The sequence below is a fragment of the Megalops cyprinoides genome, chromosome 22 (genome assembly GCF_013368585.1).
Source record: "Megalops cyprinoides isolate fMegCyp1 chromosome 22, fMegCyp1.pri, whole genome shotgun sequence".
In the NCBI taxonomy this organism is placed as follows: Eukaryota; Metazoa; Chordata; class Actinopteri; order Elopiformes; family Megalopidae; genus Megalops; species Megalops cyprinoides.
The window spans coordinates 12,428,913-12,445,837 of NC_050604.1; the positions used below are offsets into that span (position 1 = coordinate 12,428,913).

General features: G+C 49.2%; 1 protein-coding gene across 1 annotated transcript in view; it reads left to right on the forward strand.

Moving 5' to 3' along the window:
* The window catches only part of LOC118769779 (ETS-related transcription factor Elf-2-like), a 38,135-nt gene that overhangs the window by 8,745 nt on the left and 12,465 nt on the right, over positions 1–16,925 (forward strand). The window contains exons 2-3 of the mRNA XM_036517092.1: positions 10,462–10,646; positions 14,162–14,330. Of these exons, the coding sequence (XP_036372985.1) occupies positions 10,572–10,646; positions 14,162–14,330 (244 nt within the window). The 5' untranslated portion in view covers positions 10,462–10,571. The remainder of the gene's footprint in view (positions 1–10,461; positions 10,647–14,161; positions 14,331–16,925) is intronic.

The window sequence follows — 16,925 nt, forward strand, 5'->3', positions numbered from 1 at the left end:
GTTCAGCTCCGTGTCAGAGGCAGGGCACAGGCGAGCGCTGTTCTCCTCTCCCTTTTGTCCCGGCGCGGCCACGCTCCTGAGCGGGTCGCCATCGTCCCGTCCTCCGGGAGGCCGCCATCGTCCCGTCCTCCGGGAGGCCGCCGGCGGAGCTCGCGCGAGTGCGAGGGGGGACGAAGCGCGTGACGGGGACGCCGTCCTCCGCGGGTCGCCGCCGGAGTGTGCCGGTCCGTTCGGGGGGTCACTTTCACGCTGTCACGGAGAACGGGAGCGCGGCGCAGAGTCCTGCGGCTCTGTTTCGTCTCCCCTTTCTCAGTACCTGTGCGCATCGCTTTGCTCCCAGCGCGGTCCCGGTGTCTCTGTGCAGCGGCGCGCTCCCATTAGCTCCGGCATCTCAGGTAACGGCGTGCGCTGACATCCCACCGGCTGATGGGAAACGGACAGTCGTACAACAGAATGCAGCGAGTTATTACTGTAATACAGGGGAGTTTTCCAGGAGGGCTCTGTGAATGGGCAGGGATTTATCGCAAGCAAAAACACTTAATGAAATGCGTGTGAAATGAATAACATGGAGGCCGCAGGCTATAATTACCTGTAAAGACTGAAAAATAATGAGTTTAGCAAACACAGAGAGCAAGCTGATTCAGAGAGGGTGGTCTCTTTGAGGGATTCCATGTACAGTGGAGCTACACTGTCCCTGTGCAACGGTATTTTATCAGTGATTATCTGCCAATGTTAGCGCTGAAGTGCTTCTGTCCGCTCGTGAAGTGTTGCGTCAGTCTGAAAATATGGCTGTTCCAGGATATGCTGAGAAATGTCAGCCAAAGCCAACATGCTGTTGCCGAGTCACTTTCTCAAACAGTTCACCGGTAATGGAAGGGTTTATATCTCTGCTTATTTTGGCAGTTCTTGCTATGTTGCCAAAATAGATCCAAATAAATACTCAAATCATTTTTATTAATAAAGTGAAAAACCTTATAATTTGATTTATTGTTTTATGTTTTAATGGAAATGTAGCAGTTGGAAGATGTTATCCATTTGGTGGAAGTTAGGAGGGTTGTTTGTTTGTTTCCAAGATTATTCAGCTCTTTCCTAAACTTTGGCCAGTGAAGGATATTTCTGAAGTGTAACAGTGACCAAGAATGTTTGTACTGCAGTACATTTGATTTGGTAATGACTGTATATGTGTGTATTTTTGTTTGTGTGATATGTATGTGTGTATGTTATATGAAAATGTGGTTGTTTGTGTGTGTGTGTGTGTGTGTGTGTGTGTGTGTGTGTGTGTGTGTGTTTGTGTATGTGTGTGTATGTGTGTGTATGTGTGTGTATGTGTATGTGTGTGTGTGTGTGTGTGTGTGTGTGTGTGTGTGTGTGGCGTCTCTGGCGCTTCAGGTTGAACAAAAGAGCTGTTGTGCTGCAGCATGTGACACCGTCTCAGCTGTCCCTCCCAGACCATGTGACCATGTGACCCAGCCCTGCACTGAAAGTGCTGAGTCGCCTGCAGAAACTCTTCTCCTCCGGGGCAAGGGGGAGGGCCCTGTCAGTCCTCTGCCCGGAGCGGAGCGGGCCAGAGAGAGGGATGCAGGAACGGGGAGAGAGAGAGAGAGCGGGAGGGAGGGAGGGAGGGAGGGAGGGAGAGACGCAGCCGTGGCGGGACACAGCCTTCAGCGGAGGCCAGGCCGGCGCTGCAGTGCAGCAGGACTCCGCTGAGTCTCATGCGCCTCTCTGGAGCGGCCGAGAGGAGCAGCGGGATGGAGGCAGGACGGCCCCTCAGCGAGCCTCCCGCTCCTGACCGGTAGGTGGATAGGCACGTCCCGGCGCCGGCTTCAGCATGCTCGGGGAGCGCTATCTCTGCATTAACGAAGGAGCGATAGCCAGACACCGTGTGACACAAGACCCGCTGACTCACTGTGGTTAAACGTGTTACATCAGGCAAGAAGCAGGCCTCAGAACGGGCTGTAAGTGTTCTCTGTGTGGGTTTCCAGTTGCCGTGTTGTCTGCCTGTTTCGACTGCCGCTGTTTGCTTATCGGCTTATTTTCTTGCGCCGTAAAAAAAAAAACCCCAAAACTGTATAGGAAGTTCTGAAAATGTGATATGCAAAAGCATGCTCATCTGACTGTGCAAAGCGTTAGGAAGGAGCAGTGGTGTGGGGCGTAATTTGACACCAGCAGCCAGTAGCCATTGTGGCGGAGGAGTGATGAGAAATAAGGAAGGAGTAGGTAAAAAGAGTGATGTCTGGCTGAAGTTTTCACTCTCCTTCCAGAGGATTCTGGGTCAGTGTTTTTCAAAGCTCTTTTTTCCTCCGCAAACATCACTAACTGCTTGTTTTAAAATGGTCATTTCAGATATTTTTGTGTGTGAACAGAGGCCAGTGGACCGCTTAGCCAGATCGATGTCTCTGAGGCAAAGACTGTGACTGACTGACTGGCCCTCTTAGTTCTCCTGTTTTTTACTGAACGCATTGCTTTCCCTTTACTGTCAGTGAGTTCTGATGCACTGGAGCAGAAGGAAGGCATGCGGTGAGGAAAGTCATTGCTTACTTTAGGCCAAAGAGGACTGTGGTCGGACGAGTGTTGCATACGTGTGATATATGTGGGCTCCTGGTTGTGCTGTATGTTCCTCTGTCTCAGGCTTGAGGGAGATGAGGAGCAGCTGCTGAGCATATGAGGAAAAGCAAAGTGTGGCAGTTCGGTCCTGAGAAAGGGGTAATCTCCAGCCGGGCCAGGAAACTCTGACATCGCATTTAGTCGTGTCCTCTCGCGGTCACGAGGCCCTGCCCCGTCCCCGGTCCTGTGACTCCCCCCGGCCGGGCTCCTCGGCGGGGGGGGGGTCACCTCGTCCCCTAGAGCTGGTCACAGAGCTGGCCCGGGTAGGCGTCCTCTCAGCGGCTTCCCCTCGTGAGGGAAAGCCTTGCTGTACAGGGCTGCTGGGCCGCATTGCTCCGCAAACTGGAAGCGAATGTAACCGGATTATAGGGGAAAATTGGAGCTAGCCAGCGATCAGTGATCTTGGACCTGTGAGACTGGCTTTGCAGCACAGAGCACCAGCAGCATGGCGCTTATGGTCTATATAATGTCATTGGTGCTGCTCGTCTTTGCTGTGTTCAGTTTATGAGGCTAAAGGACTGAGGAAGGCCGGGAGCAAAGGAGACTGAAGCATTACAACCGCGCAGCTTAGCTGAACATGTTTGTGGAGTACATTTGAAAAACTGGAAGGTGTCGCACAGTAGCCTCTTCGGTTTTTTGTATCTAATGTTTACAGCTTGGGAAAGGACTCTGTAGAATGAAGCTGTTTCCTCAGTTATGCACAGCATTTTCACGAATGACTCTCAAACCGAATTTTCCCTTGCTTTCATTTTGAATCTGAGGTGCAATGGTACATTCTAAAGGGAAAAAAAAAAACAAAAATGTCTTTCAGATCTTTGAGGTGAAATGTTAGGGAGAAAACTCAGATGAAACTCAGAGAAAACGCAGATGATGTACTGCAGATAGTTGTGTTAGCGTTAACGTGTTAATCAGAGGTCAAGTTTGAGAGCTTACCACTTCCTGCATGGAGCTGTGCACAGTGACCCACGGAGAGAAAATCACCCTAGAGATGAAGGCGGTGCAAAGTCCTATAAGGAGTGAATACTTTCACAGAGGAGGTGTTCTGATGCTGCTGTTGTCAGAAGGCCTGAGGAAAGTAAAGCCGTTAGAAGGGTGAACTGTGGCTGAGCTTTACTGGAGGGTGAGAATGCGGAGGTGGGTGGCAGCATGTCCTAACTGGAGCTGGATGGCTCAGGGTAAAATTTCACGTAGCCGAGGGCACCCTACTACTGTCCCTTGAGCAATTTACTGATCTGACTTCACTTTTTGATTTTGAATTCTGATGGGAAGTTAGCTGCCGGTGTCGTCAAATGTCGGTCACGCAGCAGTTGGGAGCCGATTTTATATCCCAGTGATGCGGAAGTCATATAAGCCACGAGGTCCACCTTGGCAAAGGCTCTAGTGTAGTTTGTTATTCGTTAGTCACATTGTATGCCATGGGTTTGGATCCAGAGTCCACTCATTCAGTCTTATCTGGGCTGTAAATATCACAGCGTAGTGAATGAAAGGATATGGGTGACATTTGTTAGCTGGGACCTTGTCTGAAGCAAGGAGCAGTTGAACTCCTTCGTGTTTGAACCGCGGTGTGTGAGAAGCCTTGTGTTTGTACATCTGGGCTCTTCACCTGGAGGCCGTCTTGGTTCTTGTCTCCGCAGTTTGACCCTGCTGTGATTGTGAAAACACTGATGGTCGTTTCTGCAGACCTTTTTCAGAAACAACGGCAGTAACCCTGATCTCGTTAGGCAGTGAGTGCTGTTTATCAGATGGGCCCAGTCGTTTTTATTTTGCAAATGGTGTTCGGGGCTCTCGAATATTGCAGTAGCATTGTGGCTGGTCATGTTGTGTGGCTCTCACAATGCAGTGGGACTGAGTGAGCTTCCTCTGTCCCTTGTGCTTGGACTCCAGCGGTAAGGGGTGCTGGATGACCCACTGTGAAATGCCAGATTCACTCATTCCATCTGATCTGACCCCAGGTTTAGCTCAGACTCAACCTTCAGCAGGCATCGTGATTGCTCTGTATTTTTTAGGCCCTCACAGCGTGGTGTGTAAGGCTGCACCATTTCCTCCTAATCCGATAAGAGGTTGTACTTGTATGGCTGCTTAGAAGAACATGATTGCCTATTTGGTGTTAAGAAAGGAGAATGAATCCAGACGAAAACATCAGAAACCCCGCACAGCAGGCTTGTGAGTGCTAATGTGTTTTCTTTAGGAGCCTGAGTGAGTCACAGAGGGGTGTGTGTCTGTACAGGGAGTGTCACTGTGTGTGTGACACAGCAGGAGGTGGGTGGGGTAATGTGGTGTGAGGTGACACACAGACACATGTATCCCTCTCTCCCTGTAGAGCTGAAGCCAGGCAGGCTTTTTCAGGACCCAGGTGTTTTCCGAGTTTTTTTTTTTTTTTTTTTTTTTCCGACCAATGGGAGCTCACCCCGTTTATAATCAAGCGGTGGGTGGAGTCGGGAAGCTGATTCACGATGTTGCCGCTGGCAACGCAGCTGCTGTGAGCTTGGGGCGTAGAGGGGGGGGGGGGGGGGGAATAATAGCAGCGCCGTACACTGTCACAGCAAACAGCCAGAGGTGGATGGAAGCAAAGCGGAGAGGGGAGCCTTTGGCTTCGGAGCGCAGGCGTGGGCCGGGCGGCGGACTCGGCCCGGGCAGAGACACCAGCGCTCGGGAGTGATGTCATCCGCCACGGATCTGGTTGCGGCTAATGCAACAGAGAGCAATCGCACTGTACCGGGTCTGCCAGCGCTGGCTCCAGCTCTGCAGCGGAAAAGCAGCGCTAGAGGCATGCAGGCACGCACACGGGATGTGCAACAGATACAGTATAAACACACACAGAATGATGTGGGGGCGTGGAGCCAAAGTCCAGCCACAGAGGGGTGGGGGGTGGGTTGTGGGGCGAGGAAAGGGAACGCCTAGATTTCTGTATACGCTCCAAATTCCACTGCCGTCACGGTAGTGTTGCGACACATCTCCAGAAGCCAGTGACGTAATAACTAGCCAACGGCGTACTAACAAATGACAGCACAACAACTCAGTGGTAAGTTATTAAATAATAAACAATGCAAATCAGCAATGAGCAAATATATTTCCTGCCCACAGTGCTGGCTGAGTGTGTAACGTTATCCCTGTGCCGTGCGTTATGTTTCCGTGTGGCGGGGGCCTGGCTGTGTTCCTCGGAGGGGGAATCGTCTGACTGGTTTTCAGCGGGCCATGTGATGTAGAGAGCGTTGGTGGAGGCCCGGAGCCAGGCTTCACTGCCCTCAGCGGAGAGGGGCTCATCCTGCTGCTTGCTGAGGCGCCGGGAGCTCTCTGCTCTCACAGCCTCCGTCGCCTCTTCCAGCCAGCCACACACACAAGTAGGGAAAACCGTGTGCTCAGCTGAGATAACGTATGCAAGCACAGGCTCTGCGGGGCTGCACCTAACGTGATGAGGAACATTTACCCCGTGCTGATTGAGCGGGTGATTTACCCGCTGCCTTTCATTGGCCGGGGCTTTGCGGCTACATTATCTCAGTTAAGACCATTGCTGTCGCCTGCTGTGCTGTCTGGCCTTATATACAGCTAGTAAGCAGGGCCCCATGCTGGCTGCTGTGGCCTTTGTCTCCCGGGTGCCCTGGGCTCACAGTGTGCAGTGCAGCTTTCCTGCTCTCTTGAGGCTGCAGGCAGGTGTGTGTTCAGAGAGTGTGTCCCACCCGCTGCGCGGCTCCATTGTCACGCACAGCTTGCTATGAAACGGTGCATTATTACTAATGAAAATGCATCTCTCCATTGTGGGAAGACTATAAATTTTGATGCGGCCTTTTGGAACAAAATGTCCTGGTCTGAGCTGAGGCGCGTGACACTGCTGGTGGCAGAGTGTAACAGCAGTTAAGGAGCCGTTCCTGCGATATGAACACTGTGGGCTCGTATCCTGGGTGGGGCACTGCTGTTGTACCCTTAAGCAAAGAACACTGTCTGATTTTCTGCTGTAAATATCCCGTGATATAAATGGATGGAATGCAGACATACTGGGCAAATAAGTGCTGCAGTGTACTGTTGCACTGGGTGTGACAGCCTGCGAGAGCCCATCGTTTCACTGGAAACGCCACTGCGAGACTCCCTCCTTCCTCGGCCTCTGAAAATGCTCACACACACAGACACAGACGGTCACGAGGAAGAGAATGCGGATTAAAGCAAACCTCTCGTGTCACAAACCCTGCTGAAGTGGGACGAAGCTGGCTGTCACCTGCCTGAGACTCGTCACGCCCCCCTTAGGTGGTTGCATGGAGATGGACAGAAGGCTGCTCCGCCCGCAGACCCGGAGGTCATGTGATTCAGCGTATCGGCGCGCCGTATGTGTGGACTCCTCGCGCGAACGCTAAGTGAACAGTTGTTCGCTGCCATTCAAGGGGCCCCTTCCAGCCTCTCTGGTCTGCGAGCAGCTGCTGAGGAGTAGCACCACTCTGTCTCATTCACTCTCCCTCCCTCTCTCTCTCTCTGTCTCTCTCCCTCCCTCCCTCTCTCTCCCTCCCTTCCTCCTTCTCTCTCTCTCTCTCTCTCTCCCTTCCTCTCTCTCTTTCCCTCCCTCTTTCCTTCTCTCCCTCTCTCTCCCTCCTTCTCTCTCTCTGTCTGTTCTCTCTCTCTCTCGGTGGCTGCAGCGCGAGCACTACAGTATGCGTTTTGTAATAACGAGCTCGTTAATTACAGCCCGTCGCAAGCCCTTGGGTTGGCCGGGTGGAAGTGGCCGTATCACAGCGGCTCCTCAGACGTCTGCCGGCAGCTCTGACGGGGTGTAATTGAACAGGACGTTCGGCCCGGGGGTCTGCCTGGCTAACCCCTGGCGACCGGGAGGCCGCCTCCTCCAGGAAGCGCACTCTTAACAACCAGGCAGAAGGCGTTTTCAAAGCGCTGCCGTGGCTCAGAGAGGAGCGGTGTCATCGGGATAAACTCAGTGGAAGGGACACGCCTGCTGCTGTCATTTCTGTGACTCATTAAAACCCCCAGATTCTCGCTATCATCGATTTCCTGTCATGTGTATTTTTGATTTGAGGTTAAGCAGGGGGCTTCAATAGGAAACTGCCTGTTGGGTAGTTTTGGGAGCGGCCTGCTGTTTATGCTGCCATGCCCCTGTGTGCCCTCTTGGTTTTTCCTTGATAAAGTAACAAAACGCAGACCTGCACACTTTCAAAAAAAAAAAAAAACCCAACCAGCTCTGCTGTTCCCTGGAGGTGTGTCCTGTTACAAAGTCAAATTTCATTGTGCTTGTAAAAGGAGCCAGACCCTGGATGTTCTGTCTGAATATTGTTACATTAAATGCATGATCAATGCAAATAATGGCATTTCTTTTGTCTGATGATACTGAGCTGGGCCTTTCATCGTAAGACTTCTTTGTAAGAGGGTGGAGTGAATGGAACCTGGACCTGTGTTATCAGCTGTGGTACCAAAGACATTGCAGGCCTTTTTAAGGCATAATTTGTAGGTAATATTGCATCAATATCTTTATGTGATAAGTGGCTGCTGTACTATTGAGAGTACCATATTGAGAGTTCATTGCATCTGCTGCAGTTCTAGGATGGCACAACTGATCCATTTGGTGTCAGTAAAATTAAAAAAAAAAACGCTGTTCTTCTTGCTTAATATCCCAGTCCTCGTAATCTTGAAACCTCTTACCACTCACGTTTGGTTTCAACTTTAACCAAAGTTTACTTTTGAGTTTGAGGCACGTTAACGAGTGTGAGGGAGGGTCAGCCATCTAAAGTCGCGCCTGCTACTGATACGGTGTTACTAGCATTACTTGGTTGCTTAGGCTACCTCAATTCTGCTGGCTGTGTCACAGACTCTCTTTCTAGCAGTGTTGCAGGAGCGGAGTCTTGAGCTGATCAAAAAATAAAAGTGTGAGGAGCTCAATAAAAAATCTGAGCTGAGTTCGCATTTTATGCTGAGAGGTTCCACTTTCTAATTTCAACTCTCTCATTATGAGCTGAGTGTTTAATGTGTAGTTTATCTGTCTTTCTTTATTAAGCTTTTATTTTATGCAGCCAAAGGTTAGAAAGTGTTTAGCTGGCAGCTACTTAGTGTTGCTCCTTTGGGTCTTCAGCCGGGTTGAAATGACAAACACCATAGCCAGCAGCTGCTCTTGCTATTTACAAAGGTAATGGTCTGTTTCTCATAACATTTGCGATGGATATACTGCAGTGAATGTGCACAGTTTGGTTATTCAGTCCTCTAGTTTACTAGATTTGGAACTGTTGATGTGATTTTGAGAAATACTGTGTAGCACTTGGCATACTCAAACTCAATCTTGTATGTTAATCACTGACATTCAGCACAATATGTGATTATTGAACATACTAGAGTAAGCGGCACGTTGTCTTGTAATAGTGTAATTGCAATACAGTATGGAAGCAAAACATTTACAAAATGCAAATTAGTTCATTTTAAATGTATAAAAAGTATGGAAAAAATGCAGTTCTATGTTTCGCTGTGTGGCTGCACCATTAGGCAATATTGAAACACTGTTAAAAGCTCGCCCTGCTTAAATTCATAGATCTGTTCTACATGGTGGGGGGGATATTAAGCAGGTTACACTGCATTTTCTTTGAAGGCTATTAAAGTGAGATGAGTGGGTGTGCAAAGCGGCCGTCTGTTCATCGTTTTTAAACGCGGGATTCAGGGCCCTCTGTCTGCGTGAGAACGGCCCTCCTGGTTCTGCGGCCGGTATCCTCGGATCCGAGCAGGGGAGTTTGCGGCCGCTGGTGCCGTATGTGTGTGTGTGTGTGTGTGTGTGTGTGTGTGTGTGTGTGTGTGTGTGTGTGTGTATGTATATGTGTGTGTGCGCCAGCAAGGGAGAGAGCGGCTATGACTCAGGCTCTTTTCCTGACTGCGGGCCATGTTTACTCACGGGGCCTCTACAACAGAGTTACTGCTCTTATTGCCATTTGCATTGCGTTGCTGGGCGTGCCCCCCCCCCCCCCCCCCCCCCCCCCCGTGTCCATTGTAAGGTCCTAAAGTCCGCCAGGCGCACGGTCCCCGTCCACTTCAAACACCCCGGTTCCCCCCCGAAGTGTCCTTTATACTTGCAAATCTGTGCATCCAGAAGGCAGCTGCTGCGAGCGGCGCGGTCACCGCGGTGTAAAAGCACTGCGCCAGACCCTCAGCAGAACGTCCTTAATTTAGCTGTAATGAAATTACTGCGGCAAGCACTTGACTGCGCTGCGCCGAGCGGCTTCGGCGCCTGGTGAGTAAAGCAGGGCCATTCTTTTTTGGAATGCGGTTGTCTAATAAACCTGTCCCCCCCCCCCCGCCTCACGGTGCCTGAATAGGAAGCCTGACAGGATCCGTGTAGCAAAGCGCTTCCGAACGCACACCCTCCCCTTCCCTCGGTCTGAACAAACGATTAATGATCCCGGGGGAGGGGGGTTGTTGGGGGGGGGGGGTTTGCGAGGGGGTCAGCCCTCTCCGGTCCTATTTTGAGCGTGGTCAGGGGCGGAGGAAACAAAGCTCCGCTGGCCCTGGCCGACTGTTGCTATGGCGTCGGCCGTCACAGCTGGGAGATGCTGTAAGCGGAGCTCTTCCTGTTTTGTTTCTCTGTTCCCCTTGCACATGAGGAGGGAGAAGGCTCAGGCCTCGGGCTCCACACCGCCTGACCAGGGCCGTCTCCGGGAGACACAGTGTCCATGCACGCAGGACAGGAGGCTTGTTGATGAGGCAGGAACAGTCATACTCCCACCCATACCATTGTGTTCATACGCTCTGAAGAATGACAGAGTGACATGTCTGAATCTCTTAATTAAAGGGTGACCTGATTGTTGTGGAAGAACTATGTCTGACTGCATCTGTTAGGAACGCAACCACATACAGGAGCACTTATGCAATCTCCCTCTCTTCTGACAGCTTGAGGTCCCGGGCTGCAGTACCGGAGGCGGACACGAGGAGGCGCTGTGTTGCAGGAGCTGCGGCAGTCTTTGCGGAGAGAGCGCGACCCGCTCCCCAGGGAATGCGTCATGACCTCTGTGGTGCTTGTTGATGGCGGAGGATCGGTGGTGGAGTACGTCACTGCTGTGGAGGATCCGCCACAGGTAAGGGTCCGAGGGCAGCACCGTCAAAGGCCCGTCGTCTTTACAGGAGTTCCCTTATTTGGGCATCCTTCAGCATGTCCCAGCTGAATGAACCGGGCATGGGGGCAGCCCCTGGTGATGTGTTCAGAATAAACAATGAACTGGTTTGATTTGCTGTCGTGGTATTTGTTCCAAAACTGAGTACATCACTGCATTGATTTTTAAAAAAATCTATTTATACATTTTTTTCGTTTTGCAGTTTATTTAGCTTTGCCTTCTGTAAACCATTCTTTTTCTTTTGGTAAATATTGCTTTTCATGACACTATATAATACTGGTGCTCTAAGCTTGTCTCTCAAGCAGAGGATTTGCTTTTTGTTTTTGTAGAACACTGAGATAACCTTTCAATATCAGTGTATGATGCGTTCATAGTGTAGATCATGGTTCAGCTATTATGGTATTAGTTAGTAATAATACCTTTAATTTTCCAACACTTGAAAGTGACACTTTGGCCTTTTAAAATTAAACTGAAATGTGAAGTGGTCATTAATGTTCTGTTGAGTTGCTATTTGCATGCACAAGCCATTAGTTTCTGTATCACAGTTGCATTTGGCTTGATGCCAGAGTGTGCATACGAACCATAAAAATTCATGCAGATACTTCAAATGTAATTAAAATTCATTTGGACCTTCAAATCTATTTAATGAAGGTTAGCAATTTTTAGCTATTTTTTTAAAGGTTAGTCTGTTACCGACATCAATTATGCATGTCCCCTGAATGTGCTCATCCCCCAGCATGCTTTGCAAAGTGGACGTAATTATGATAACCATGCAGGGCTGATGCAGTACTTCCAGGAAAATCAATACGCAGTGGAAATAGGTGTCCCAAGAAAAACCTAATTTTATGGTTGTGCACAGCAGCTGATTAAGATATCGATAATTACGGCCTCTTATCTCCTCAGCGCACAGCGTTTAGTAGGTTTAATCACATTTTCTTTTGCCTATGAAGGAAAAAAAGTTTAAATTTTAGAAAAGCGCTAGCTGAAATTTGTTGCTCGCTGGTAAGGATGAGACTCCCTGCACGTTGGCTGATCAGAGTTCTTTGTGCCAGGAGCTGTTGAGTTGGAGCTGGCTTTCAGTGGCGGCGCTGAAGCGATCTGCCCCAGTGATGAAAACACAAAGGGGTACAGACTGGAGGGGTGAAAGGGCGCCCCGGTCAAAAGCAGAAGCGAGCGCAGGATGGGCCTCTGCAAGGCTGAAACAATCGGCGGCGGTGTGAGCGCGGACGAGCTGGACGGGGCTTCCCGGCGGCGTGAATGGCGTCATTGACGGGCTCCGTGGCCGTGGAGGCCCGCTTTGTCCACCTTGCTAACCCGCCGCGGGCACAGAGCCTCATTCACGGGGGCCTGACTGCCGCCTCTGTCGCGCTCGGGCAGCGGGAGCGACGCCGCGCGAGTCGCCGTTTGGCGCGCGCTTCGATGAAGCGAAAATGGCACGGCTCCAGTTTGATTCACCGTTGTCTGTGCGCTTGGGTAATATGTGCATTTCAATGAGTGTGTGTTCATCTGTTTGTGTGTGTGTGTGTGTGTGTGAGTGTGCTGGAGCCTTGTGTGGACACGTGCATGTTTCTGTTGTGTGCACGTGCACATTGTGAGTGCTTGTATTGTGTATGCGATATGCATGTGAATAGTGAGTGTGTGTGAGTGCATAGATGTGTGCGTATGTAATGTGTGTGCTGAGGGAATACAGAGGTAGCTGGGGGTGAAGGGCAGGGTTCAGAGTGAGCAGGGGCTGTAGGCGACACCACTGCCCTTGCTTTTGCTTGTGTGCCCAGATAAAGCAGTAAAGCACTAGCACAGCCCAACACCACTGAAACTGAAAACGCACTGGTGTGTGACTTGTTGTGCCTTCTTTTGAGGTGTCGTATTTCTGTACTCCCGCAGGGATCTGTTAATTAACGCTTTGGAGGGAACGTGCCGGAAGCACGGTTTGTGCGCTGCACTCAGGCGCAGAGCACTCGCGCTGCCTTCCGCTCTTCCCGCGCACGGTCACTATGACTACGGTGCTGTGTTGCTCTCAGTCACAGTCGAGTGGCCCTGCTTCTTCTTTGCATAATCTGTGCCAGGCCCCGGCGCTGTGGGGACGTCCGTCTCCCGCGGCACGCTCTCAGACCGACCGTACCAAAGCCGGCGGGAACGTCTGTGTGGGCACTGTCATGTGACCCGCTGGCGGTCTTCTGGACCAATGGCAGCGGTACCACACGGCCATTTTGAGCACTAACCCCCACTGACCACACTGCAAAGGCGTGTGCTGTGTGGAGCAGTGAAGCACGCTTGGACTGAATGTATACCATCTTAGTTTAGTTTAGTACACATCCCCCATCTGAACCAGCGGCACAACTAAAATGAGAAATGTGAGGCTGTGGGATCTTCTGAAGCCTTTTACATGTCCCAGAATGTACTGTGTTTCTCAGCCTGCACAGACCGATAGGAAAAATCTAGGTGTATGTGTGGGATAGCTTAGGGCTGGGGTCTCATGGGCCCAGAGAATGAGGGTCAGCATCACTGCTCTTCACTGTTTCTAAGCTGTGTTAAAGCAGCGTGGAGCAGTGATTATGGAATCAATGCAATGTTTCACATGCTATCAGAGAAGCACACGTGCATAATCATACTAAGATACACCTAATCAAACATAAAATGCTAATCAAATGATGTACGCAGCTGACTGTAAACATGTGCATGGGCAGAAAGTGGGTGTGTAGACTGCTGATTCTGAGATGGCACATAACCTGTGTGCTGTTAACCAGTGCCACTCATGGTACCTCTCAGTACGGTCCCATCTGGACCGGAGTTATTAGATGTGCGGACACGCAGACGCGGGCTTCTTCCAGGAAATGAGACAGGCCTTCTGCAGAGGACTGCCGGGCATCTCGGAGAGCCCAGGAATTTGAGCCGTCATCCAGTAACACTGCAGATTTTTATTGAGAGAACCAGCTTAATAAAAACTCCTGTAGCGACTTTGATTGTAGCCTAAAAAGAAAAATAAAACATTAAGCAAGTGCTGATATTGGAAGTCGAAAGGCTGTTAAGAATTCTAGTGAATAAACTGTCATTGTCGATATTTCTTAATACTGTTCAGCTGTATTGGATGAAGCCTTTGCTCTTCAGATGTCAGTAAAACCACTGCTGCAGAATTCAGAAATAACTCTCATTGTATCTTCAAAGTACACTGAAAAGGCTCATCTTGTCTCTCCACATCTGTTGCTTTGATTGTGCCAAACTTAAGGCTAATAAAGAGGCTAATAAATTAGTTTTTTTTTTGTATCGGTCTTTACTGGGGTTTATTTAACCTTAGCTTCTACCAGCAGTGAGCAGTGTATTTTCCTATGCTGATTCTTTTGAAAAGGTTACGATAGCTTCCATGTGGACATTATCTCACCGCCTCATTATCACTGAATATTGAGGAGTGGAACTCCCTGTGTGGGCAGTCGGTGTGTGGGAGGAGTCAGATGTGTGACGGGGGCGTGTCCTCTTCGCAGGAGGAGGGGCAGGGGGAGGAGGAGTACCCGGCGGTGATCGTGGAGCCCGTGCCCAGCGCCCGCGTGGAGCAGTGCTTCGCCGCCCAGGTGCTGGTGTACGACGACGAGACCTACCTGATGCAGGACGTGGCGGAGGAGCAGGAGGTGGAGACGGAGGTGGTGGAGACAGGTAGGACGGTCCTCCATTCCTTCTGCGCGCCCCCTCTCTGCTTTGCAAAACTGTCGTCGAATGCTGATAACACATCTACTCGTTGTTCGTTTTCCAAATGAACAAATTACGATGAATGTGCCCCTGATTCTTTCACCGTGGGCTCACCCTGATGCAGTTGGAGAGTTTGAGTTCTGAGAGTTATGATACGAATTAAAACACTGAAGGTGCAGAGTGCAAATGAGGCTTAACTGCCATAATAGAGCTGTGGCTAAAGAAGATGAGAACATGACTTGCTAAAGGTAAAAGAAAGTACATAATGGACTGAAATAAAACTGCGACTGTATTGTATAGCCCTATGTATTCAATACACCGGCTCATGAATATGAATGGTACGAAGTCATTCATATTTTAAAAAACCTGATGTATTAGACGAGTGAAACTATGACTGGAAACAGATCACCTGAGATAGCCATTAGCCATCAGAGATGTCGTCATTGTTAAAGCTGTGAATGGGACAGCATTTGGCTCTGACTCACCCAACAGTGGAGGGACAGCCTTAAAAGCCAGCACAGCAGGGGCAAACCGGGCCCCCTCTGTAGGGACCGATTAAGTGCTTGTCTAGCGAAAGCCCAGTACTAAAGCAGGCAGCTGCTCCTGGGGTACAGGCCTGGGGTCTGTACCAAAATCAATGGAGCAGTGCTCCGTGGGTGATGTGCCGTATCTGAACACGGAGCTTCGCAGTCAGCATCGATAGGTTGATCTGGCTTGAGAGCAGACGGTGAGTGAGTGGAATGGAGGTGAAAGGGAGGTAAACGTTGGCGGCTCTTCTCTGCGCGGCGCTGTAGATGCGGTGGTCGTGACAGCAGAGGCCTGAGTGTGCCTCGTGGCGAGGGACACAGGCAGCGCGCACCTGGCGCCTGACGGAGCGAATGTGGCAGGATCCAGTACAGCTGTGTTACACCACCGCCTGGGCAATGACACGCTGGCCACTGATTGGCTCTGAGAGGGACAAGACCATATGGGGGACGTTTCAGTTCAGCTTATCACTGGATCCCTCTTCCATTCACACAGCTCAAGCCTGTATACAAATAATCATTTAACCAGCAGGTTGTGGGCTCAAACACTTAAAATATTTCTTATGCTGTGCACAGTACTGGTGTCCTTCTGCCATCTAGTGGTATAATGATAGTACTGTTGTTCTTTTGGGGAGCCGCTCACTCTGTCTGAGTGACAGTGTTTGGCCATACTCTTCCTTGGGCTGATTTGTCAAAAAAAATTAAATAAGCATTCTTCAATACTTTTACATGTGAATTCAAGTTAGGATGTGCTTTTCCTTGCATAACTTTTTACTAGCATTTTCATGTTAATTACAGAATATCATGTCAATTGTTGTAAAATGTTTAACCATGTATTTTTGGTAGAAGCTTGTTCGAACATGTAGCCTTGGTTATTATACTTATCTGCTGCATTTTAATGGCATCACTCCTGTACATGGCAAATCACACAGTGAAACTGTGAACCTCCTGAGAGTGCTGTGAAACAGTGCTTCTCAAAGCACCTACTGTGCACACTGGCTTTCATTTTGCCTGAGCTGTTAATTTATTTGGTTTCATCAGGCTCGTAACTGAATACTGATCTGCTAATTTTGTCTTAAATTATTTGTGAGAGAAATGTATGGGAGGATTTTGTGCAAATAAATATTTAAAGATGTTTAATCAGTGTATTTCATTAATGTCTATGCCTTGAACAAATGTGGTGTAGCTATCTCCGTTCAGCCAAACGTATTGTTCAGTATTCAGTGTTCTTGGCCACACTGCACATCTAATCGCACTTAATAAATTTGAATACTTCTATATTAGTCAGTAGTAATAGAGTATTCGTCATACCTGTAACAAAGAACTGACACATTAAAACAATTGATAAAACATAACTTTGTGAGTCAAAACCATATCAGTATTCAGTTAACAGCCTAATCAAGCAGGAAGAAAAATGAGTATACACTGTCCTCAGTATAAGAAACAGCTATTAACATTTCCAAGTGATGGCTCCATCTTGTGGCTGTAGGCATATGCAGCTTTTACACATGGACCTGATATTACAAGCCTCACAAACTTGCTTAGAATTTAGGTAACAAATGAAAAATAATCTTACTTATCTGGCATGGTTTTAATCCAAACTATTGGGTATGCTCTCCCTTCATAATGTTTTTATCGGTGAAAAATGGAATTGTAGTTGTGTGTTAAAAAGTATATGTACAACAGATTAGAATATTTACAACATGTATAGCTGTACATTTTGATCATGAAATATTGACAGTTTACCATTAACGCTTTTTTGTGACAGTCCCTGATACAATAAATTTAGAATCTTCATTGGTGCCTTTTAGATGATGAGATCTTCAACAATGGGTTAAGTAATAATTACGGTATTGATAGTTATACGGTGGACTTGTCTTACAGCTGGGAAAGAACTCTGCATTTACATTCTCTTAGTTTGTTGTGGCCAAGGCTTTTTGGCAGCTCATAGGCTCTGCCACCTTGGAAAGTCCAGGCGCTCCTGACACAGCTGTGTCAGCAGTTCTGCCCAACCACGTCTCCCGTCTCACAGCCTCAT